Source organism: Dipodomys spectabilis, unplaced genomic scaffold (genome assembly GCF_019054845.1).
Source record: "Dipodomys spectabilis isolate Male_0828 unplaced genomic scaffold, ASM1905484v1 ptg000096l, whole genome shotgun sequence".
Classification (NCBI taxonomy): Eukaryota; Metazoa; Chordata; class Mammalia; order Rodentia; family Heteromyidae; genus Dipodomys; species Dipodomys spectabilis.
This window is the reverse complement of record NW_024870773.1, coordinates 524,567-548,330: the sequence shown is the minus strand read 5'-3', so window position 1 is coordinate 548,330 and position 23,764 is coordinate 524,567. Positions and strand designations below refer to the sequence as shown.

Below are 23,764 nucleotides of genomic sequence, written 5' to 3'. Positions count from 1 at the left end.
TGACAAGCTGGGTTTGGGGTCTCAGGGGACCAGCCCTAGGTTTTTGGGTGTCAGGGAGTCTGTGCAGTGAATGGTGATGAGATGCTGTGGGAGGACAGTAGGAGCAGGAGGCACGCTGGCAAGCCGGCAGCCTCTGGCAGTGGCTGGAGCCCTGAGCCAAGCGTGTGCCAACTGTCCTGCAGAGGCTGCCTGGGTCCCCTGGTTCTCGGCATTGCCAGCCCCCCATAACATGAAAGCTTGGGAACTTTAAAATGTCAAGGTGAAGGACTGGAGAGGTGTTGTGGGTGAGGAGGGCCGGGAGGCAGAAGCTGGGCACAGCAGCAAGGTGGACCCTGTTGAACACATCTGGGCCAGGCCGTGGCCTTTTATTAAAGGGGTGCAGAGAAACAGCAAGCAGATGAAAGCAGGGCAGTGGGGAGCCTGCCAACTTATGCCCACTGTCTGAGATGGACTGGGGACTGCTGTCCAGCCAAGCCAGCTGACCTCTCCCCTAATGCCCTGCCCCACACTGGCACCGCAGAGGCTAGGACACTGGCCCCTCAATGTCTGCCCCCCTCCCCCAATGCCATCCCTGCCTCTGGCCTCGGCCTCATGTGGAACACCCGGGCAGGCGCTGGAGCCATGTGTTCCACTACACCCCTCACCTTGGACAACAAAAAAGAATCCTAAGAATTAACCTGTGGCCCAGGAAGGAAGTTTGTTTCTTCCTGCCTAATGGGAGACTGAATGTTTGTGACTTCCAGACTATCCATCCAGTCCCTTCTTTTGATAACTACACCAAAGAAAGATGCAAAGTAAAGCTTACCGGGCAGGACAGACAGAAACAAACTATTCCCGTCTGAGTTGGAAAGCCACAGTCTGGGGCCACCTCCACTGTGTGAGGGCTCTGCCTGCACACACAGCCACACATGAAGGAGAGCCCTGTGGGGGGCTGGCATCCTGGCTCAGAGGAGCCCCTTCTCTGCCCAATGATGAGGCCCCAGGGAGCCCCTCCTCTGCCCTGGCCTCATTGGGGTGGTCTGTGCCCATTTCCAGGCATGGCTGAAGCTGTCATAACTGACCACACAGCTGGGGACAAAGCTGCATTGGTCTTTTCCTGTGTTAAGAGGAAAGGCAGCGTATTTGAAGGCAAGAACCTCCCAACCCAACCCAGAGGCCAAGCTGCCCAAATTGCTGTGAATGAACCCCAGTGCCATCCCCACTGCCGCAGCCTCAAACCCACTGACAGGTGGAGACAGGTCAGCTCACCTGTGCCCAGACGCATGGAGGACATGCGTGCTCTGCCTGTGCCCTGGTAGGTCTTTCTCCTTAGACGATCCAAGCCCCAGGGGTGTGCTTCTGGGAGTGGAGGTGGTGTGGAGCCCAGCAGCTAGCTCTGGGTTCAGCTGGAGAGTTGGGGTGGGGGTTGGGACACAGGCAGTTTCAGGGGTCCCAGGTTTGGAGGTCTAGAACCTGGTATTAATTCCCCCGCCCCAACACACACATGGCCTTTGGTGCCAATCCTAGTTGAACTCAGGGCCTGGGAGCTGCCCCTGCATTTTCTTTTTTTCATTCAATGCCAGCACTCTACAACTGGAACCACAGCTCCACTTCCAGCTTTTGCATGTATTTTTGGGAGTTAACTGGGGATGAGTCTCCAGGACTTTCCCACCTAGGATGGCTCTGAACTGTGACCCTCAGGTCTCAGCCTCCTGAGTGGCTTAGGATTAGAGTCCAGTGGCTGTTGTCTCTCTTTTCAATTTCTTGTCCAATTTAGATGTCTGAGGATAATATAAAATAGCATTTAGCTAGATAATTAAAATCTATTCTCTCTAGTTTCCTTCCCTCACGTGTGGGAAGTTACTGGGCACTGGCTGTACCAGAGCCCAGCCGGTGTGCATTGAGTCGGTTCCTGCCTGCCCTCCGATCTGGTCAAGAGGTTGGGATCTGAGGATTGTGGTTCGAGGCCGCTGGCACCCTTACCTCGAATGAACGGATAGAGGGGAGGAGAGGCTCACAGTAGATCACCACCTCACATGAAGACGCTAAGGGGCACCCAGTCCCGGGTCCAGTCCTAGCTCCACGTAGGCCAGACGAACAGCCATGAAAGAGCATTGTAGAACCACGCAAGGGGAACAGCCCCTGCACAGCCGGCGAGGGATAGGCGACAGCCAGCAGGACTTGCTGCCGAGGCCTGGGGGCTTTAGAAGGGCGCTTGGGCCAGGCCGGGGTCAACAGTCAGGGGAGCCCCGGCATTGGCCACCGAAGCCAGCCCTAGCCCGGGGCTTCCTTCCCTGTGTGCACACCCAGGGCTGTTGCCAGGGGTGCGCGTGCGCCCTGAGGACCCGCGGAGAGGAGGCCCTGCCCAAGGTAAGGTGGCCACTGGGGGATGCGCATGCGCACCACCCTTTCTGACCCATCTCCCAGGACAGCCATTATAGAGCCACCCCACAGGAGCACCAGCCACCTGCTGGCACTGGGGGCCGGCTCGGTGGGCCCACTCTGTGCCCAGACACCCACGGGAGATGCCGAGGGGTGGGCAGAAGGGCTTTCTTCTGGGTTCTGAACCGCACAGGGCCGCGGGTGCACATATGTACAAGGACTGACAGGAGTCAGCTGGAAGACGATGAGGCGGGCAGGAAGGCGCTCCAAACCTAAGGAACCAGTGCTGCCACAGGAGCAGCTGAGTGGCAGGTCTTAAGGAATCAATGAAACCTGTGGCATTTTGTTAACTCAGTGTATTTATAAAGGAAAGGCTCTCTATCAAAATACACTTCACCGGGAAAATAAATAAAAATGAAATACATCTACACAAAGCAGACTAACTTTGGTAGATATGACTCCCCAGAGCTGCTCAACTTCCAGGTTAAGAATTTGCAAATCATTTTAACTGAGACTTTATTATGCTGTTATTTCTCATTCCACATCATCTTCGGCCAAGCTCTGAGCACTTACAATTCTCTAGAAAGAAAAAAAACACAACTTTAATTTTAAAGTATCAAAAGCACTCAATCAGGATTCTGAGTTCAACATAAAATGTACTTTCTAGTCTAAGTGTCAAATCTTGGTACAGGTATCGACCGACACTTAATACTTATGGGCACTGTTATCACCTAATAAAATGATATCAGCCATGACAGAGCTCAATATAGGACGTGTCCATCTATCAGTCAATTATATAGCTTAGGTTCACTCCCACACAAACAGCCATCAGCACCTTACCATCCCATGCCCCAAACACTTCCCTTTTTAGTTCACAGCAATTACAGGAAGAAGGAATACTGTGGTCTGAAATTAGCATATGAAAAACACTAGCAAGTAACACAAGACAAGTTGACTAAGGGTGGCCATTTTTACAGAGAAATTTAGGCTTCATTCTGAACCTACAGATTGTGAAATGTACCCTCAGTCAGGTCAGTATTTCAGAAGAATGACGTCTAGTTTGTCTAGCATAGGCTGTACAGGTCTGTGGGTTTCATGCCTACTGCCAGGAAGGGTGGGAAGAGGGTTGAAAAACTTACTTTACTATAACGTTCTGTGAAAACTTCCTTCACCACTCACAAACTTTTACACACCCACACTGGCCTCACATTTCAATCTCCTGATCTCTCAGGCAATTAGGATTTCAGGCTAAGTCACTTTGCTGAGATGGACACACTTACTTTTACAAATGACCCATATGGTAAAAATACTGAATAAAAAATAAATTGCTTGGGCTGGGAAGGTGGCTCAGCGGTAGAGCGCTTGCCTTGAGCTGAAGAGCTGAGGGACAGCGCCCAGGCCCAGAGTTCAGGCCCCACGACCGGACCAAAACAAAACAAAAACAAAAAAATAAATTGCTTTAAGCCAGGTGCTGGTGGCTCACACTTGTAATCCTAACTACTCAGGAGGCTGAGATCTAAGGATCTCACTCAGCTCACAGCCAACCCAGGCAGGAAAGTGCATGAGACTCTTATCTCTAATTAACCACCAAGAAAACCCAGTACTTTTGTTCAAGCAAAAGAACTCATGGACAGCACCCAAGCCCTGAGTTCAGGACCCACGACTGACCAATATATTTTAAAAAACCAAAAACCTGCTGTCATTTAATGTGATCTCTAAGCAACATGAGATACCTAATTCCCTTTATCTTCCTATATTAAGAAAAATAAATCTAGGTTATGAAAGGAGCTCCAAAACTTACCATCATCTTGATTCACCAGGAGCTTTACACCATTAAGAAAGATAAGGATAGATTTCCATCTGTCTCGCCCACACTAGACACTTCCCAACCCTTACCTGACTAATGGTGGGAAGCTTGGTCAGAAGCATCTGGAACACTGGAGGCGGCAGAGTCTGCTGTAACACCTGCAGCAGCTGCTGTGGCTGCCCACATACAGCGATAGCATTTGTCAGATGGTCCACACCCTTCTCATATTCACCTGTAAGGTTTGCAGTTACATGTGATCTCAAGTCTAAGCCTTTGTCAAATGTTGTATTTTTCACTGTCTCCAAGTATGCAGACCAAATTAATAATCAATGATAAGTGATGCATCCACTGAAGTGCTAACGAGTCACCTTCCAGGTACCAATACAGAAGCATTTACCATGCAGAGAGTGCAATGAAGGTGCCGAAACACATGAATGTATTACTATCTATGCTGTTAAAATATCCTTTTTTGGAGGAGCGAGGGACTAAATCCAATGCTCACTCATTCCAGGTAATCACTCTATTTGTCAGCCACACACAGGTGTGAGACAGTCTCACCAAGTTGCCCACGCAATTCTCAAAATGGCGATCTTCTTGCTTTAGCCTTCCGAGTAGCTGAGATTACAGGTACATATCAAGCCCAACTACATACATACATACATACACACATACATACATACACACATGCATACATACAAGCAAGCATACATACATATATTTGTGTATGTGATGGGGACCTAGGCCTGTCTCTTAGCTTTTACACTCAAGGCTGATGCTCTACCACTTGAACTACACCTTAAATCTGGCATTTTACTGATTAACTGGAGTAAAAATAGCCTCTTGGATTTATCTGCCCAGGCTAGCTTCAAACCTTGATCCTCAGATATCAACCTGGAGCAGCTAGGATTACAGGCATGAACCACTTGAGCCAGTGTCTGGCTGATTTCTATATTACCTTGAGCTAGTAATTCTTCACCAAGCTGTATTTCCTCAAGGAAGAATTTCTGGACAGCTTCAGCATCTTTAAGATCAGGTAACTGGAAACAATACATAGAAACTGAGATCAACACTGTGCCAGGGATAGAACCAATACACAGAAAGCAAAACTGAAGACTAAACAAAGAACTATTTAAGAAAAACCTCAGGATTTAGTTTATCTACATTAAAATGAAGTTCTTACTGGTTAGACTGTAATTTCAATAGTTCTTTGAAAGCATTTCATATGTGTGTTGGTCCTGGGGCTTGAACTCAGGGCCTGGGCACTGTCCTGAGCTATTTTGCTCAAGGCTAGCGCTCTACCTCTTGAGCAGCAGCTCCACTTGTGGCTTTTTGGTGGTTAACTGGAGAAATCAATGTCATGAACTTTCCTGCCGGGGTTAATTTGAACCACAACTCAGACCTCTGCCTCCTGAGCAGCTAGGATCACAGGGGTGAGCCACCAGTGCCTAGCCTTTAAAAAGCTTTGCTCAAACATTAAGAAAACATGAAGGACATAAATATCCACACTATCAAATATTTCAACCTTATGTTATTTTTATAATGCCATTATAGATTTCCATGGGCATCTCTACTTACTCAGAACCTCAAGCTCCTGCTTGTTTGGCTAAGCACAGCTTACAGTCCACCACTTCAGCCACACCTCCATTTATACAGCCTTTTCTTTTTGGGTCCGGTCGTGGGGCCTGAACTCTGAGCCTGGGCGCTGTCCCTCAGCTCTTCAGCTCAAGGCTAGTGTTCTACCACTTGAGCCACAGCGCCACTTCCAGCTTTTTTTTGCTTATGTGGTGCTGAGGCATCGAACCCAGGGCCTCATGCATGCAAGGCAAGCGCTCTACCACTGAGCCACCTTCCCAGCCCCAGCCTTTTCTTTTTAAAATGTAAACTATTTTTTAAACTGACATTTAAAAAACCTGACTTCCATTAATGAAAAATTTTTAGTTTTAAATTACATTGTACACATTCTATCCATTACATATGAAAAAAATTTCTCAAAATAAAGGCATTTTTCAATGACCATCTCAGTGTATAGAGAGAATCTAATGATATTTTTAAATGTGAAAACGTATACTGATGGGGGCTGAGGTGTATTTCCTACCCCTTACACCAAGAAGAGACTACAGAACAAATCACAGTGAGCAGCAGCCTGGACACATTTCAATAGCCAAACATTCTTTACAGGCTTCCCCCTTCATTACCATACCAGGCCACTCAGTGTGGATGAGACTCTTTTTTCCCCCTCCTTCCTTCGTTTTCTTTTTTTCTTATTAATGAGTTTTTTTAATTGTGAAAATACCGTACAGAGGGGTTACAATTACTTGAGCAAGGTAATGAGTCAAGCATTGTTGCCTCCTCCTTTGTTTCCCTTACCATCCCTGCCCTCCCATTACCCCCACTCCCACCCCGACTGTTTCACAGTAACAAAACTTCGCATTTGGAACTGGCACTGTGGTTCAAGTAGTAGAGCCCTAGCCTTGAGCTGAAGAGTTGAGGGACAGTGTTCAGGCCCAGAGTTCAAGCCCCACAACCAACAAACAAAACAAAAAACAAAACACAACCAAAATTTTGCATTTGTGTTTCAAGTTTTCTTTCCTTTAACCTGATTTTAAAAGTGCCGTTAGTGGGGCTGGGAAGGTGGCTCAGTGGTAGAGTGCTTGCCTAGCATGCATGAAGCCCTGGGTTCAATTCCTCAGTACCACAGACAGGGCCATTAGTGACCTACGGTCCAAATATCCTAGAAATCCAGAAAATAAATATGAATGACTATGGGAACACGCAGGCTGCATTTCCCTAGCTCTTGCGTGCAACAACTTTAGCTATTAGGGAGACAGAGATAAGGAAGGATTGTGGTTCCAGGAAAGCCAGGGCAAAATGTTTATGAGACCCACCCCTCCTGCCCTCCATCTCAACCAACACAGCTGGGCATGGTAATGCACAATTAACTCTCATCCCAACTACACAGGTACTAAGGCAAGGAGATTGCAGCCCCAAGCCAGCCCAGACAAAATTCATGAAATCTCTATCTCAACAGAAAAAGTTGGGTATAGTGGTGATCCCCTGGCACTCCAGCTACAGCTGTGAAAGTATAGGAGAATCATGGTCCTGCTTAGGCAGGGAGAAAGTGAGACTCTATCTTAAAAAAGTTAACAGAACAAAAAGGCTGGAGAGTCTGGCACTGCGGGCTCACGCCTGTCATCCTAACTACTCAGAAGGCTAAGATCTGGGGACGATGGCTCAAAGCCAGCCCAGACTCAAAGTGGCATAGCAGTAGCCTTGAGCTGAAGAGCTCAAGGACAGTGCCCAGCCTGAGTTCGAGCCCCAAGACTGACCAAAAAAGGGGAGGGGATTGGAGGCCTAACTCAGGTAGTAAGAGTGCTTGCCTAACGAGTATAAAGCCCTGAGCTCAAATCACAGTACTCACAGATACAAGTTGGGGAAGCAGCAGGGGCTAACTTTTTTTTTTTAGTTACACATACCATAGCAGATTATTTTATCAAGCAGATAAATCTATATAGTCATATGAAATAATGAACATTAGCATCTATGGAAAGAAAAAATGGGAAGGTTTACAAGAGAACTAAAGTTGTAAGAACCTGGCAGGACTGCATCAGTAGTCAGGAATAATCCTGACTAACTTTGGAAATGAACAGCAAAGATAAAACAAGGACAACTAAATTAACATTACATTTTATCATCTTGAAGCATCTGAGACTTTCATCTACGGCCTCCCTAAACCTGCTGAAACACTAAGCTGTTATTACAGAAAGAAGTCCTGGAGGCCAATAGAACCTGCCAATGCCCTGCTAAGCCATTCCCCTAATAACACAATTTTGAGCACAAAATCAATATCCAATAGCAGAGCCTCTCAAAACATACCTCAAAATACAGATTTTTGGACATTATCTCTGTAATGAAAAAAACCAGACTAAACATTACCTTGGAAAGCCCAGCTCTCTCCTTCGCAAGCTTCTGTTTCTTTCTTCCTGTAAGAAATGTTATATTTTTGTTTAGCTGTAATCAAAACAAGAATCAAAAGTCTAAGTGGTATGGCTGGGTCCTGCCTGGCCTCCCTAGGGTCTGTCAGGGACCTGGGAATAGCTCCAGTCGAAGTGAACTCAGGCAAGTGGCATTTCTGGGCGAGAGAGCACTCTCTTGTTCTCTGAGCCACCAGGTCTAGCAATTCACAGCTCCAGCGGCAATGCCAACACCCCTTTCCTACATACACAGGACACGGAACAGAGAGAATTAGGCCACTGTCACCAAGCCTTATTACTGACATGTAGCACATCCTAAAATGGAAAAGCTGTATTTAACCAAGTTATCAAAAAACAAAATACAGTACGCACCCAACATAAGAAAGCAATGGCAAAATGCTCAGAACCTCACCTTTACAGCCTTAGTTGAATATTACTGGTGAAGGAAAACAGCCTATCATTTGTGACTTGTTTAGTTTCTGGTATGAAATAAAAGTCTCAGGAGAGAGACATCTATACTCCAGTTACTGGCTGTGGGAACATGTGTCTGGAATCCCAGCACTGAGAGGCTAAGGGCAGAGGGAGGGAGAGAGGGGGAGAGGGTTATCAAACAAAACTGTAGTTTTTAACTAGTCAGCTCTTCAAATCAATCCATGGAACAGACAGTACAATTTCTTCAGAAACCTGCTCTAAGGAGAGGAACCCCACAGGACAGTTGTGAGGAGTTAGCAGATAACAATGCCACTTAAAGCTACCTAGCTTGTGTTCCACTCTATGAGCATGTAAGCATCTACAATGAGACTATTCTTAGATAAGGGGCTGCACTAACATCAAAGTAATAATTCTACTCCCAATCTGCTTACGTTTTGGCCGTCTAATGGCACAAAATAGGTTATCTAATCCATCCTCACAGAAACTCAAAAGCAGGTATAGTACTGCCATCCCCTTGTTACAGGGTAACAGCAAGAGAGTGGCTATTCAAACACAGGCAGCTGACTCAAAACTCAATAGAGCAACATATTCATTATGATAAAAGACATTTCAGAAATAAGCAAAAGCCAAGGACCATGGCTTAGGCTTACAATCCTAGCTACTCAGGAGGCAGAGATCCAGGAGGATCCTGGTTCAAGGCCAGTCTGAGCAAGAAGTTCTCAAGACCTCATCTCAAATAGCTGGGTGCAGTACAATGTGCCTGTCACTCCAATTATGCATGAGGCCGAGAGCTGGGGGACTGGTGTTCAATGCCAGCCAAAGCAACCGTCCACAGAATTCTTACTCATCTCAACAGAAAAAGATTGACCATGACAGCCCAGTTAAAATGAATGGGAGGTGTTAAGAGCATTAATGTCCATGGCACAGGTAACTACTGAGACACATCTCAACACAGCAAAAATGGCTGGAAGCCGGCTCAAGTGGTAGAGGTCTGAATACCAAGCACGAAGCTGTAAGTTCAAGCCCTATACTGCCAAGGGGAAGGGGGGAGAAATGAACAAGTATTGTGCAATAAGCAATGAAATACGTAAGTCTGTTAAACCAGAACTTTGGCAAACTGACAGAAGATAATGAATCACACTAGAGTGAAATAGTTCCCAGCAGTATTCAAATACAGGTTTTGTTTTTATTTATGTTTTTGTCTGAGACAGAGTCTATTTAGCCCAAGCTGGCTCACCTAAAACTCCAACTTCCCCGGACTTTCTGTGATTATAGGTGTGGCCTACCACGCCCAACTCCGGATTTTTTTTTTTTAAACTTAGGAGTGGGGGGAGTGTGTGATTAATGCAGAATACATTTGATTGATAGTTCTGGAATTTTAAGCTACCTTAATTGCCTTTCTTTTTTAGCAATAAGATTAAAATTATGAATTTTACAAAATAAATTGTATCTGTGACAGAGGAAAAGATGGTAACAGACTGAAAAATCAAAATTCTAAAGAGTAACACAGCAAAACCAGACCTAACCCAGCATTAGCTGATTGTAGTACCAAATGCTGCTGCGTGAATCAAACAAGTTAAAACAGGTATGTCTACCTTAAAAAAAAAAATGGAGCTGGGAAGGTGGCCCAGTGGTAGAGTGCACTTGCCTCTCATGCATGAGGCCATGGGTTCAATTCCTCAGCACCACATAAGCAGAAAAAGCTGGCGCTGCAACTCAAGTGTTAAAAGTGCTAGCCCTGAGGTGAAGAGCTGAGGGACAGCGCCCAGGCCTGGAGTTCAGGGCCCAAGACCGCAAGAAAAAAAAGTAAAATATAGCTTACAATCATTTCCAAACCAAATCACTTTTCAGACACTTCCTTAGTATACTTCAGAATGACATACCATTTTATTCTTACTGTGTAGATGAAATAGATGTAAAATGGTATGTCATTCAGAGGTACATTTCTAAATGTACCTGCAGTATGCACTGTGATTTGGAAGTTAAATTTCACTTATTAGTAAAGATGAATGAAAACTGTGCTTTGCGGGCTGGGAATGTGGCTTAGTGGTAGAGTGCTTGCCTTGCATGCACCAGACCCTGGGTTGGATTCCTCAGTAACATATAAACAGAAAAAGCTGGAGGTGGTGCTGTGGCTCTAATGGTAGAGTGCTAGCCTTGAGTGCCCAGGCCCTAAGTTCAAGCCCCAGGACTGACAAAAAAATAAAAATAAAAAATTGTGCTTTAAGAGTGCTAATTGGGACTGAGTATGTAATTCAGTGGTAGAGTCATTGATGTGCTCAAGGCCCTGGGTGACACACTTAGCACAAACAAGAATATGTATAATAGGCTAACAAAATCCAAAAAAGATGGAATAGGAGCCTAGGACTAACCCTCAATAACAAAGTCTCCTTTTCCTTAACCAATCAATTTTCAGTAGATTAACTCGCTAGCAAAAAAAAAAAAAAAAAAAAATCAAAATTTTACTTATTTCCTTATCAAACTAAGGCGTGAAGCAGCTTGCCCTAGATGGTGGTCACGAACTGCGATCATCTACTTCAGGTAGAAAAGAACACTGGATGAAAAGGACTTTTGAAAATTAAGAGTCCTCAACGCGTCTACAGTGACAGCTCTTATGATTTCTCCCCTCCGAAGTCAGACTTCCCGGGGCATGCCAGGGAAGGGCGGGCAAAGCCCTTCCTCACAGCGCCGTCCACGTCTGCACCCCAGCGAAGGGCCGCACCGCGTGGGCAGCGCGCGATCGAGGCCTGCCCAGGACAGTGGTGGGCTTCCGCGCTCTCCACCTCCACAAGGCGCAGGCCGCACCCGGACCGAACAGCTAAGGGAGGCCTCATCACCCGCGACCGGTCTCGAACCCAACACAAGTGTTCTTCGTGAGTCCGCCTGGGCGTGGACGAGCTCACGCGTGCGCCTCGCGTCCGCGCGTGACCACGCCGCCCTTGGGAGGACTCCGCGCCGCGGCGGGCCTGGACCACGTGGGCGCGCACCCCATCCCCGTGGGGCTCCAAGGCGAGCCTCTCACGAGCTGTCGCAGGGAGGAAATAGGGCTGAGCCACGGAGGGCGCGCAGCCCTTTGGACTTCCTGCACTTGCTCTCGCATTCACTCGTATCCTGTAGGCGCCGGCGCGCGGCGGCCAGGATGGTTTAAGAATGCACCGCACTGGGCTCCGGAGTCCCCGAGCCACCCACCCCGCCAGGCCAGGGCAAAGATGGGGGACGGGTCCCCTCCAGAACGTGGGAGGGGGGGGCCGCGGTCCGGGCCCCGGAGGGAGGCGATGGGAGGACGGGAGGGGGTTGGGCGGCGCGGGCCCCGGAGGGAGGCGGCGAGCGGGGGCGGCCCGGGCCCCGGAGGGCGGCGATGGGAGGACGGGAGGGAGGACTGGAGGACGGGCGGGCGACCCGGGCCCTAGATAGAGGAGGTGGGAGGACTGGAGGGAGAGCGGGCGGCGGGAAGGCAGCTGAGAGGGCCGCCCGGGGCGCGCGGCGCCGCCATGTCCTCCGGGCCGCACCACGAGGCGGCCGCGCGGCGGCCCGCCCAGGGAGGCCGACACCCGGTCGGGCCTACTCACGTTCGCGAAGCCTGTTCTTGAAGTTGGGGTCACTCCGCCTCTTGCGGTCGAAGTAGATGCAGTAGCCGATAAAGAGGGCCCCGCACACGCCCGCGGCAATGGCGCTGTTGCGGCCCACCATCTTCCCGGACTGCGGCGTGCGCCGGCCGCGGCGGGCAACGGGGCGGTTGGCCGCGAGCCTTCACAGCGCGCGGGCCGCACGCAGCCGACGCCCGCCGGCCAGGACGCCGAAAAGCAGAACGCGGGCACTTCCGGCGTTCGAGGACCCCGAGGTGTCTGCGGCGGTGCCTGCGCGTATGCCCCTGAGCCCGGATGCGCCTGCGCGTAAGGACACGTGTCCACGGCCGAGTTGGAGGGGGAGGGGGGAGGAGGGGGCTGAGACGCATGCGTGATAGGGGCATTTCGCGTCACGCCCCGTGGACCAGGCGCGCGGTGAGGACGCCGGGAGGCCAGCCCGAGCCTTGCCGTCGGCGCCCTCTCCCTGCAGCTAGGTGCGGTAGGACCCGAACTAGACTCCCGATTCTCTTCAGTGCTGCCGTGCAGCGTTGCTTTTATGAGGCGATGGAAACGGAGCCCAACAGTGGGGAAGACGCGGCTCGGCCGCCGGGGCCGCCGTCGTGAGTACCGAGGCGGGGAAGCCGGGCAAGGACTGCGGTCCCGAGCGCCCGCGCTCTAGACCCCAGTGCGCGTGCGCACCGGGGACTTGGAGCTGCTCCCTAGACCGCGGTGCTTTCTGGGAAGGGCTGCGGACTCCTCGGGGGCCGGGCGGGGGGTGGGTAGGGGTGGGGTCGGACCCTGGGTGGCACCCATGCTGGCTTACCCGAGGGGAAGCTACGCAGCAGCCGCGGCCACGCGAGCCCGTCCACCAAGCGGAGGAGGTGCCTCCCCGCGGCCCGCCTGAACCTGCAGGGCTGGGCCTGCCTCCCTCCAGGCTGTAAGCAGGCCGGCAGTTCCCCATGTGGCCCTATGAAAGGCTTCTCTCCATGGCCTGTTTGTGATCTTCAAGGTGAGTGGGAAAGGGCAGCTGTAGAGTTTCACAGCCAGCAGAAGCCAAAGGCTGTGCATACAAAGACCTGCCTGAGACCGAAGACTCGGGAGCCAGGCTGGAAGACAAGGACAGGAACTCTCACAAGGAACCAAAATGACCAGTCACCTTTATTACAACCACTGGAAGGCAGATTTTAACAGTTATGGCAAGAAACCTTCACTGAAATTGAAAACCAGCATTTTTCCAAGTTACAGACCATGACTAAGTATCTCTGGAAGTTTTTCTAAAACCCACGTTGTTTTCCTATGTCAAATGTGTCAAACTAGTATAGCAACACAGGCATAGTCTGAGAAAGTAGAAAGTAAACATACACAAAACTGCCAAGTAGAACTGTAACATTCTCTTCAGCTTTAAAAAGTTGCCCACTCGGGCTGGGAAGGTGGGTCAGTGGTAGAGGGCTTGCCTTGCATGCCTGAGGCCCTGGTTCGATTCCTCAGCACCACATAAGCAAAAAGAAAAAAAGCCGGAAGTGGTGCTGTGGCTCAAGTGGTAGAGCACTAGCTGAAGAGCTGAGGGACAGCGCCCAGGTCCAGAGTTCAGGCCCCATGACCGGACCCCCCCCCCCCAAAAAAAAGCTGCCCACTCAGCAGAGCCCTGAGGTCACCACAGAGCCTCATATGTATGTACCATCTATACAGTCTACAGATGCCCTGAACTTTCACAAATTTAACCAGAATATGTGCAGAAATACCCAATGGTCAGGTAATATTTACTGGGCATAATTTCTAGAAAATAAGGTTCTACAATCACTAAGGAATGCCAAGAATAAAAATACTCAGCTTCGGGCTGGGAAAGTGGCTCAGTGGTAAGAGCGCTTGCCTTGCATGCCTGAGGCCCTGAGTTCGATTCCTCAGCACCACATAAGCAAAAAGCCAGAAGTGGTGCTGTGGCTCAAGTGGTAGAGCGCTAGCCTTGAGCTGAAGATCTGAGGGACAGCACCCAGGCCCAGAGTTCAGGCCCCACGACCAGACTGCCTGCCCCTCCCCCCCAACTATATATAAAACCAATATTAAAAGTTTGGGTTTTTGTTTTTTCCCTTGTGCCAGTAATGGGACTGAGTTCTAAGTTTTTTGCTCAAGACTGGTGCTCTACCACTTGAGCTAACAGTTCTACTTCTTGTTTTTTTGGTAGTTAATTGGAGATAAGTGTCTCACGGATTTTTCTACCCAAGCTGGCTTTGAACTGGGATCCTCAGATCTTAGCCTCCTTCTCAGAAGGGTAGGATTCAGGTGTAAGCCATCAGAACCCAGCTTTATTTTCTTAAATTTAATCATTCTTTAGCTTAGTTTAATACAAACAATATTCTTGAGAGAAAGTATTCTGTATGAAAATAATCTGTATGTTCACCCTGGGCCAGTACTGCCATTAGTAGTAACTCAGATCCTATGGTAATAAATCTGTTTACATATAAAATCCCTTCAAGTAAGTATTACAATGTGAGTAAACTAGCAATGTAAAACATTCACATTTTTACATACATTAAACCATAAAAAATGGACACAATCCACAGATGTACTGTCACAACAATACTCCACAGAAAAGCCACTTCATCATGACTTTTGTTTTCTTGGTTTCTTAATTTGTACACTTTTCTTCTGCCCTTTCTTCTTCTTCTTAATGAGAACAGCTTTTTCTCCAAGAAATACACTGTTAGACTGTCTTGCATGTGTGGAAGCAAAGTTAAATCCCTGCTTAGGTTTACTGATACTCTTCAAACCTGCATTTGAATTTTGTCTTAATTTTTCCTTATTAACAGATCTCATGACTCTGAGTTTTCTTCCCATTAGCTCAGAATTATTTAACTTCAGAGCCAGATGAACAGCATCCATATTCTATATAAAGAGAGAAAAAAGGGATATATCAATTTCTACTAAGAAACATCACCCAAGAAGAATAGTAAAATTTGGACTCTAATAGGTTCTTACAGGGATCTTAGAGTTTACAAGCAGAGCCACTCTGCTATACCATGCCTCAGGTGTCCCCAGAACCCCCAGATTTCCCTGAAATCCCTCAATCTGCCTCCTCAATGTTCAGATCATACTGGATTATATGGGCTCCCTTGTCAGCAAGAGTTTCCACCAAGAAGGGAATCGAGATCGCTGAAGGCTAGCAACCTTACTCAATGGAATTATAGTGGATAACTTTGCAGCTGTAGGGAAAGAAATAGACATCTAAGCACTTGAGGCATTTAGGACCTAAACAGAAACCTTTCCACATCATAGTAAAATGGTAATCAGTAGTGCAGAACAAATAATACTTGAAAGTTCTAAAAGAAAACACTATACTAATATACTTAACTAAAGCAAAGTCATCAGATCAACCAGACTTTCAGGAGAGCATGGACTGAAGGAGTCCAAGCAAATAGCTGCCATCCAAGATCACTATACCAAACCTTTAAAGTGAAGACCTTCCCTGATAAGCCCAGACTAAAGCAATTCATGACCATTAAGGCAGCATTGCAGAAAACAATACCACAGATACAGGTGCAACTATGAAAAGGAACACACAGGAAAAACCGAAACACTAGTAGATGATTGCTTAGGAAGCAAAATTTAATTTACTCATGTTAGGCTTGAAACATTTTGGTATTAACTAGTGGACCATACACGAATACCTTGTAGAGACCTGAAAAATTTCTTCTCTGTGGGTTATTCAGAGACTTAGTCCTTCTAACACCCAACATCTAAAACATCATTTAACCACGTTAACAGGAAGAAGAAACTAGAATATTTTTTAGCTGAGTGCAGCTACAGCAACCTAATCTAAGGTGAAGGCTGTTTGGTGAGTGTGAAGTTGGAATCTGAGGGTCTCTGAAGGCCGACTCAGCAAAGACCCCTCCCTGAAGCCAAAGGCCAGTAACAATGCATACTTGTCTCCCATACCTCAAAGAGCACATAGCCAAAGCCCTTGCCAACTCCTGTAACTGGGTCTCTGACGATCCTCACGGCCACAACACTCCCACAGTCCACAAAGTGCTCCTCCAGGGCAGGTTCTTCCACCTCTGAGAAGAAATTCACCAAAGAAGGTCAAGGCTCGGCCTCCCTTTACAAAGTGGGGATGTGTGATGAGGCAGCAGATGAACAAACTCCATTACACAGCACATCTTACAGCTAGGGACTGAATTCAAGGCCTCATGCAGGCCAGGCAAGGGCTCTACTACTAAATACCCCACCCCTTCTCCAATGTTGAATAGCAAAACCTTTTGCTCCAACTTACTGTAAGGAAGATTCCCCACGAAGACTGATCTTTTGTCTCTCTGAAATACAAAGTGAAATCTCTTGGTACAATGAACATACAAATGCGTGTGTGTGCACACACACACGCAAAGGTTTGCTCTATTGGGAATGGCAAACATTTCCTATGGAAAGTCAGCAAGTGTTTCACCCTGGGGGGCTACGTGGTCAGTTCTGTATGTATGTATGTAAGGTGTGCGCCCACAACATTAACCAATGCTGGAGGGTAGATTTGCTGATCCTGTGACCCATCCCCAATCAAGCCAGGACTTTTCTCCATGCTCATTTCAACCAGGCCACTCTGACATCAATAGAAGCATACTCTGTCCTTTACAGTCCACCCTGCCTCTGTTTGCAGGTACAGTCTGCTCGTATCACTGCAGCACTGCAACTTTGGGATAGCTCCAGACAAGACTCAGACTGCTCCAAATGAAGCATGGCAAACAAGGATCTTCAGGATTTGACCTCTAACAACAAAAAGGTCATGACAGCCCTTGTACCCCTTTCACCCAGGAACTAGTCCCAGTCAGGTAGTCTGCCCTTTTGTCCAGACACTGCAATGACTCTCATTAAACTTTCCTGCTGGATGGCTTCTCATCTTTCGAGAAAGGACTTGCTCTCCTGGAACCCGCCTTCCCCTTCTTGCCAGCAAGTCCCCAAGTCAAGTACCCAGATCCCAATCTGATGAAGTTCCCTATGCAACACCAACCACAGAACAGCTTGTCTCTACATATACTATATGTCTCTACATATACTACAAATTAAGATGATGTCTCAGGACCTCGTGCCCACAGAGAGGCTTCTCAAAACTGTCCAATGAACAAACATTTCCTTAACCTCCAGCCCTACAAAAAGGTTGAGGACCTTTAGATCTCTAATGCATCCTTTGGCCTCACTTTCTCTAGTTAATCAAATATGTGTGGGAGGGGTCTTGTGACCCTATGATATGAAGTGAAGGTTCTTCCTCTTACAGTGCTGGCTTTGTGTCTTCCAGCAAATCTCAGAAGAGAACTCTCTCCACAAGGCTCTAGCTAGGTTCTTTAAACAAAACAATTTCCACTTACAGATGACGTCTCAGATGCACGATCAACTCGAATACGAAATCCATCTGCAATCTGGGCCCCATTTCTGTTTTATAAATAAAAGGGGAAGATGGAGCACATGATTACAAACACATTTGCTTGACAGTGAAGCCACAGAATAAAGTGATACATCTGCTGGCCATGCTGTTTCCAGGCAGTAGCACCATTACCTTTTCAATGCCTTCGCAGCAGCACTCTCCTCTTTAAACACAACGTAAGCGTTCACAGTTTTCTGATCAGGATGAACTTTACGTCTACAGAAACAACGAAGACAATGTAAGTCTGGTGGCCTTAGTCACCAGAACACATGGAGCTTGTTTTCTTAGCATATGTGACAAGATCCCTGGGTCAAGCTTCATCTTTTCAATAAATATCCACTAATTAAAGGAGAAACATTATAAAAAGAATAGGAACACAAAGTCCACACTCTCCCAGGAGCCAGCATGTACCGATCCCTAAGAACAATACAAGGACTAGAAATTCAGTCTTAGCCACAGCTCTGTATCTCACTGACTCCCCCTCCCCCTCCCTTGTCTGGCCTCAGCTCTTCAGCTTAAGGTTAGTGCTCTAATACTTGAGCTACAGCGCCACTTCCAGCTTTTTCTGCTTACGTGGTGCTGAGGAATCAAACCCACGGTCTCATGCACACAAGGCAAGCACTCTACCACTGAGCCACCTTCCCAATCCTGGTTTCTCTTTCTTACTATCAGCTCAAACTCTCACAGAGACAAGTGCACAGCCATGTACAGAGAATTAACCACAGGTTGAGGCTCAGCAGCCATCAACCACCACCCACCCAGCAGGCTCTCCGTGGCCCATTCCAGTCACCGCCCATCTTTCTTCATTCTTAATTCCCACCCCATGTTTCTGTGGACCATTCCCTGCCTAGCATTGTGGTTCTACCCTGCACATCTATTCCTACACATTAAGCTTTGGTCTTGTCTGTATAATGGGGAAGTATGTCTTTGAAATACTGGTTCATTTACAGGATTCTCCCTTAATCTTTGCTTGCAGTTTTGCACACACAGCGTGGACTTCGCTGGCTGCAAGAGAGCAGTGCAGTTTCACCATGCAAACTGACAGCTGGCTCCCAATGTCTGATGAAGACATAGACAGGGTTGGTTGTTCTTTCATGGGGAGGCATGTTGCGACTGAATTTCACTCCTGATGACTGGAGTTTGTCCTCTAAACCCATTGACTGGCTGGACTTACAAAAGCTGACATAGCATGTTGTGGCGAGTGAAAAGGAGACCTGGACCTTAATGATACAGATCTTTCACTGAAGACATCAACCTGGCATTCTGAAGTAACAGAAATACAAGCACCAAGCTCTGAATGTAAGCCCCAGTAATATACATGGACACAGCCACAGAAACAATGCCAGTAACCACCTATAAAGCCAGGACACTCAGGAGGCAGAGGCAGTAGGGTCATGAGTTTGAGGCTAACTTGGACTCCATAGCAAAACACTGTCTCAAAATAAACAAAATGGAACCCAAGATGTGGCTCAAATGGTAGCATACCAACCTTGAGCTAGGAAAGCCAAGCAAGAGGGTGAGGCCCTGATTTAAGCCTTAGCACTGGCAGCCTCCCCTGATCCCACTCAAAGTGGTAAGACTAATATGAAAATACACACAAGGCTAAAGAGAAATGAGGAATAAACCCTCCATAAAGAAAGAAAAGGAAGGACACTTGACAGAATTTCCAGAGAATGAACCCCTCATCCACACTTATCTGCATGGTCCCCAAACTATCAAACAGAAAACAAAGTGGCCATAGGCAAGCAGCAGGCCCCAGTAACCTGCAGAAATCTGATTGGCAGTGGCAGTCTGTGGCACCCCAAATATACAAAAACAAGCTACTTCAACAGCAACTACGAGAGAAATACAGCATTTACGATTTGTAGAAAATCTGGAACAAACTTATGAATGTTCTTGACATTTCTCACAGCATACTTTCCAGCAAATTACCTTACAATAGTTTCTAAAATCCTTACCATTTATAGTTTAAGGCCTGAAGATAAAAAGCTGACAAATCTACATGCTATTACAGATACAGTCAAACAAACTACATTATCCAAATACAGTAGTCTATAAATCAGTAAGAAATGGTGCCAATTTTTAATCAAAAAGAAGGAATTTAAGTCAACACATTTCCTTTATAGACTTACTTTATTGCAGCCAACTTTTTGGATAGAGTACCCTCTGCTGGAATCTTTGAGGGGAAAAAAAAGATGATACAAATAAAATTAAATACTTGAAATTAGTCGTATTTTCATTCTTTTTTTTTTTTTTTTTGGTGCTAGGGATGAAAACCAGGATCTCAAGCATTCTACCACTGAGCTATGCCTCCAGCCTCATTAACTACACGCACATTATTTTGAGAAAGGGATCATGAGGCTCAAGTCAGGTGTTCTTCCATCGTACTTCTACTAAATCAGTAGTCAGTAAATCTGACTAACACAAAACACTTTAACACTACCCCCTTTTAAGGACTAGGAGAGGAAACATACCAGAGAGCGAAATCGTACAGATTCTATTTGTCCATACTCTTTAAAAAATGACTTCAGCTTCTAAAATGAAAACATACATACTACTTAACTTTCAGAACATCACAAAAACACAATAATGATGTGAAACTCTGATAATCTCCTACTGCTAGTTTTTATTAAAAAAACAAAAATGCCATTTCAAAGAAAGACTGGAAGCTAGGTGCCTGTGGCTCACGCCTGTAATCCTAGCTACTCAGGAGGCTGAGATTTGAGGATCATGGTTCAAAGCCAGCCCAGGCAGGAAACTCTGTGAGACTCTTATCTCCAATAAACCACTAGAAAACCAGAAGTGGTGCTGTGGCTCAAGCAGTAGCGTGCTCGCCTTGAGCTGAAGAGCGCACGGACAGGCACGGACAGCGCCCAAGCCCAGAGTTCAAAAAAACAAAAAAACATGGGAAGCAAAGAAAAGGGTTCTGTGTGTAGTTCTGTGAACCCACATAGTGTAATATACTTAAAATGTGTTTGTTTTACACAAAAAATGGAAACTATGTTAGAGGCACTCTGTCATGTGTGAAGGTTAGAGCTTTGCAGAAAAAAAACATGCCTGCAGGTAAGGGCATTCTGTTCTAATGACAAATAACTGAACTCACACCAGAAATAATCCACAGCTCACCTTCTTATTGCATGTAACAGGCAAATTCCCAACAAACACAGTCCTCTCGTTCTTCAACCTCTCTTCTTCTTGGTTGACTTGAATTTTCTTTCTCTGCCTTACATCAAGTTTCTTATTCACATCATCAAGTACTTTTCTATCTAATACTTTAGCACTAAACTGAGTTTTCTTTTTCTGTGCTTGGTTCTGGCGAGTTTCTTCTTCCAAGTCAGCACTGGCTAGCGCGTGTTCCCTAATTTTTAAGACAAAAACAAAGAAAAGTTAAAGCAAGCCACAAAAAGTAGCACTTCACAAAGCAGAGTTCTATTTACCTTAGGGGAAATACTTTCCAATGGCTTCTGGCTTTCCTAAATATAAAACTACCACTCACAAGTGTACCAAGGTTCTAAAGCAGCATTGTCTAAAAGGTGGCTAGATCACCAACCCTGGCAAAAAAAGTCTGTGAGACTCTTATCTCCAATTAAACACCAAAAAGCCACAAATGGAGCTATGACATAAGTGGTAGAGCTGAGAACTAGCCATAGCACTAGGGAAGTACCTAGGCCCTGAGTTCAAGCCCAAGGACTGGCATAGACACACAACAATAGTATAGACTGGGTGTACAAAAGGTTTACTGAAAATAGCTGCTGACGTGGTATAGCTTGAGTTGAAAAAAGCTCAGTATTTGAGGACACTATCAGAGCCTAATTTCATCCTCTGCTCTAGAACCAGGACACTGCATGATGGCCTTGAAAACAAAAAATGTTTATGAGCCTTCCATAAACTTACTTCCTTAAAAAAAAAGGTCAATAGAACAAAACAGGTTCTGTATTTACTATATATAGCTAGTGCTATAAGTATTTAAAAGAGTGCTGACAAGTCAATCCTGAAATGGCAAAGACACTATAAAGTATCAGGCAAAGGGAGCGTGTAAGTTCTGACAGGAACTCAACAGCCTAAGAAAGATTTTTCCATTTCCTTTGCTTGGGTGGAATCCTGGACCTACTACACAAGCTGAGTTACATCCCTAGCCGGAGACAAGAATGTAAAAGAGTAAGAGAATAAGCAGTGGCAGTCATAAAATGACTTCCTCATCAGAAATACTTGCTGGTTCCAACTCTGTTCCAGGCTCTGGGAAAACAAGCTACTAAGTTTTTCAACAGTGTAGTAGTGACAGACCTCCAGCCCTCTCCTTTACAGCTGTTTTCAGGTCCAGTCTCCGTTTTGCCCAGGCTGGACCAGTATTCTCCTCTTTGGAGCTGGGACTGCAGGACACTGCCATGCTTCCGTTCTTTAGCCAGCCAGGCCACGGTAGGAGAATTTTTTATTTTTTGAAAGGCTCAGCAATTAGGAATACCATAAACGAGAGACACCAGCTTGCGCATTTCGGGGTCAGGACTTTCCATTTCTTGCCAGAGGCTTTCTTTAGCATCCACTAGGAGTGGGTGTCACCGACCTGCCGGCTAGATTTCGGTCTGCGTCCGAGGCTGTCTTTGCCCTGGCTCTCTTCGCAGGCTGTCTGGAAGCCGGCCCCGGCCTCGGGGAAGTGCTTCCACCGTCTTCCTCGCGCTTCCTTCCCTCGGAGGGTTCCTTTTCAAAGTTACCTGTCAGATCCTTCCAAGAGTTCCCGGCCCCGCCCGGGCCCGCGCTGGGCCCTCCACGTCAGCGCCCCCGGCGTCCCCCGGAGCCGGTACCCCCGGAGCCACCCCCCGCCCCGGAGCCCCGACTCACCCGAGGCGCGGGCACAAAGGCGGGGCACGCGGGCGGAAAGGCGGCCGCGGCGCCGAAGAGCGCGGCCAGGCGCCCCCCGCCGCCCCCGGCCGCGCGCGCGCCCCGCCGCAGGCTCCCAGCCACCTGGCCCACCACGTAGTCCCCCGCCGCCGGCCGCGCACCGTCCGGACCCCGTCTGCAAACACATGCCCGAAGCTCAGCCGCGGCCCACCGTCAGCCCGCGCACGGCGAGCCCCCTGGACTGGCGGTGCGGGGCGGCGCTCCACTCACCCGGACTCCGGGATCCGCTTGCTCTTCCGCTTCCTTTCACCCGGCGAGGACATCTTTGGTACAGCGAAGCGAAACAAACTTCCGGGTTCCGGGCACTTCCGCTCTCAGCCACACCCCCGAGGCGCAGGCCACGCCCGCCTCCAGCCGCCGAGGCCGCTCGAGAGCCGACGGCGTCTTCCCCCCGCGCTGGAACCTGACGCTCGGCACCGCCCCACTGGATCGCCGGGGGTTGTCGGAGTGTGGCCAGAGTTAAGGCGCCGAGGGTTCTGACTTCGGCCGGGGCGCGGAGCGGTCCGGCGCGCTTGCCTGGCTCCGCCTAGCTGCGCACCCTCCGGCCCTGGGTGGCCGGGGCTGGGCTCCCAAGACGCCCGCCTCTCACTAGGTTCCCGGTCCTGTCGGGCCGCACCGCGGCCGCCCAGTCCCGCGGGCCCGGCGCCGGCTTTAGGAGGACCCCGCGCTCTGCAGGCAGAACGCTTTGTTCAAACCCCACCCGACCGGCGGAGACTTGGGGACGCGCACCGCATCGCGCACCCGTGCACCCGCACTGCACACCCGCGCACACCGGGCGCTGCGCCTGCCTAGCGTGAGCTGAACTGACCTTTACCAGGTGCGTTAGGGAACTGGATGCGGACCGCGTCCATCCCCGTCCATCCCCTTCCATCCCGCCCGTCCGGGTCCGCGCCCGACCCCGCCCCGTGGGCCCCACGGCCCGCACACCCAACTTGAGCACTTCCCGCCCCCGTGGCCTCCGGCTTCAGCCCAGCTCGAACACCGAGGCCCTGGTCACCAGGCGGGGCTGCCCGCGCTCAGCACATCCTACCTTGGCACCAGCGCGCGGGTGCGGGACAAGGCGTCGACGGGGTGGTTACCACCTCCGAGATGCGGGAGACCAGCGGACCAGGCCCTCAGGAGGCCGCAGTGCGGAGTCCTTGCGGGAGTCCAGCCTTCGTGAAAACGTGGAGCGGCCGCGCCCTCGCCAGTGGTCAGGGTGTTGGCTCCCTGCAGATGGGTCTGCCCTTTCGTAGTAAAGAAAGTCTACAGATGGGTCTGGCAGCCTCGCCCGCGCGCCCCAGGGCAGGGCACTCCCTCACCTGTCCACGCCGCCAGTCACCGCAAG

The 23,764-nt window shown here is 48.5% G+C and overlaps 2 protein-coding genes and 1 non-coding gene across 3 annotated transcripts; all 3 read right to left on the bottom strand.

Moving 5' to 3' along the window:
* Positions 1-2,702: 2,702 nt before the first annotated feature.
* Tomm20 (translocase of outer mitochondrial membrane 20) lies at positions 2,703-12,383 on the bottom strand. The gene is made up of 5 exons (XM_042686162.1): positions 12,141-12,383; positions 8,102-8,148; positions 5,124-5,205; positions 4,258-4,400; positions 2,703-2,940 (listed from the first exon to the last, which is right to left on the bottom strand). The coding sequence occupies exons 1-5, from the start codon at positions 12,259-12,261 to the stop codon at positions 2,896-2,898; spliced, it is 438 nt and encodes a 145-aa protein (XP_042542096.1). The 5' UTR covers positions 12,262-12,383; the 3' UTR covers positions 2,703-2,895.
* LOC122113348 lies at positions 11,595-11,727 on the bottom strand. The gene has a single exon (XR_006148427.1). It is a non-coding gene; the product is annotated as a small nucleolar RNA SNORA14 (small nucleolar RNA).
* A 2,037-nt stretch (positions 12,384-14,420) lies between the features above and the next one.
* On the bottom strand, positions 14,421-22,720 carry Rbm34 (RNA binding motif protein 34). Its single transcript, XM_042686211.1, has 11 exons — positions 22,648-22,720; positions 22,378-22,552; positions 22,103-22,236; positions 20,668-20,899; positions 20,016-20,075; positions 19,674-19,717; positions 17,674-17,757; positions 17,486-17,549; positions 16,405-16,444; positions 16,071-16,189; positions 14,421-15,020 (listed from the first exon to the last, which is right to left on the bottom strand). The coding sequence occupies exons 1-11, from the start codon at positions 22,698-22,700 to the stop codon at positions 14,739-14,741; spliced, it is 1,287 nt and encodes a 428-aa protein (XP_042542145.1). The 5' UTR covers positions 22,701-22,720; the 3' UTR covers positions 14,421-14,738.
* Between the last annotated feature and the right edge of the window lie 1,044 nt (positions 22,721-23,764).

Excerpts from the sequence above, each read along its gene's own strand:
- Tomm20 (XM_042686162.1), bottom strand. The coding sequence starts at position 12,261 with ATGGTGGGCCGCAACAGCGCCATTGCCGCGGGCGTGTGCGGGGCCCTC. Across the intron at positions 8,149-12,140 it reads CAAGAACAGGCTTCGCGAAC|GAAGAAAGAAACAGAAGCTT; the intron begins GTGAGTAGGCCC and ends CATTTCTTACAG. Across the intron at positions 5,206-8,101 it reads AGAGAGCTGGGCTTTCCAAG|TTACCTGATCTTAAAGATGC; the intron begins GTAATGTTTAGT and ends TATTGTTTCCAG.
- Rbm34 (XM_042686211.1), bottom strand. The coding sequence starts at position 22,700 with ATGTCCTCGCCGGGTGAAAGGAAGCGGAAGAGCAAGCGGATCCCGGAG. Across the intron at positions 17,550-17,673 it reads GCTGCGAAGGCATTGAAAAG|AAATGGGGCCCAGATTGCAG; the intron begins GTAATGGTGCTA and ends TTTATAAAACAG. Across the intron at positions 15,021-16,070 it reads TTGGCTATGTGCTCTTTGAG|AATATGGATGCTGTTCATCT; the intron begins GTATGGGAGACA and ends CTCTTTATATAG.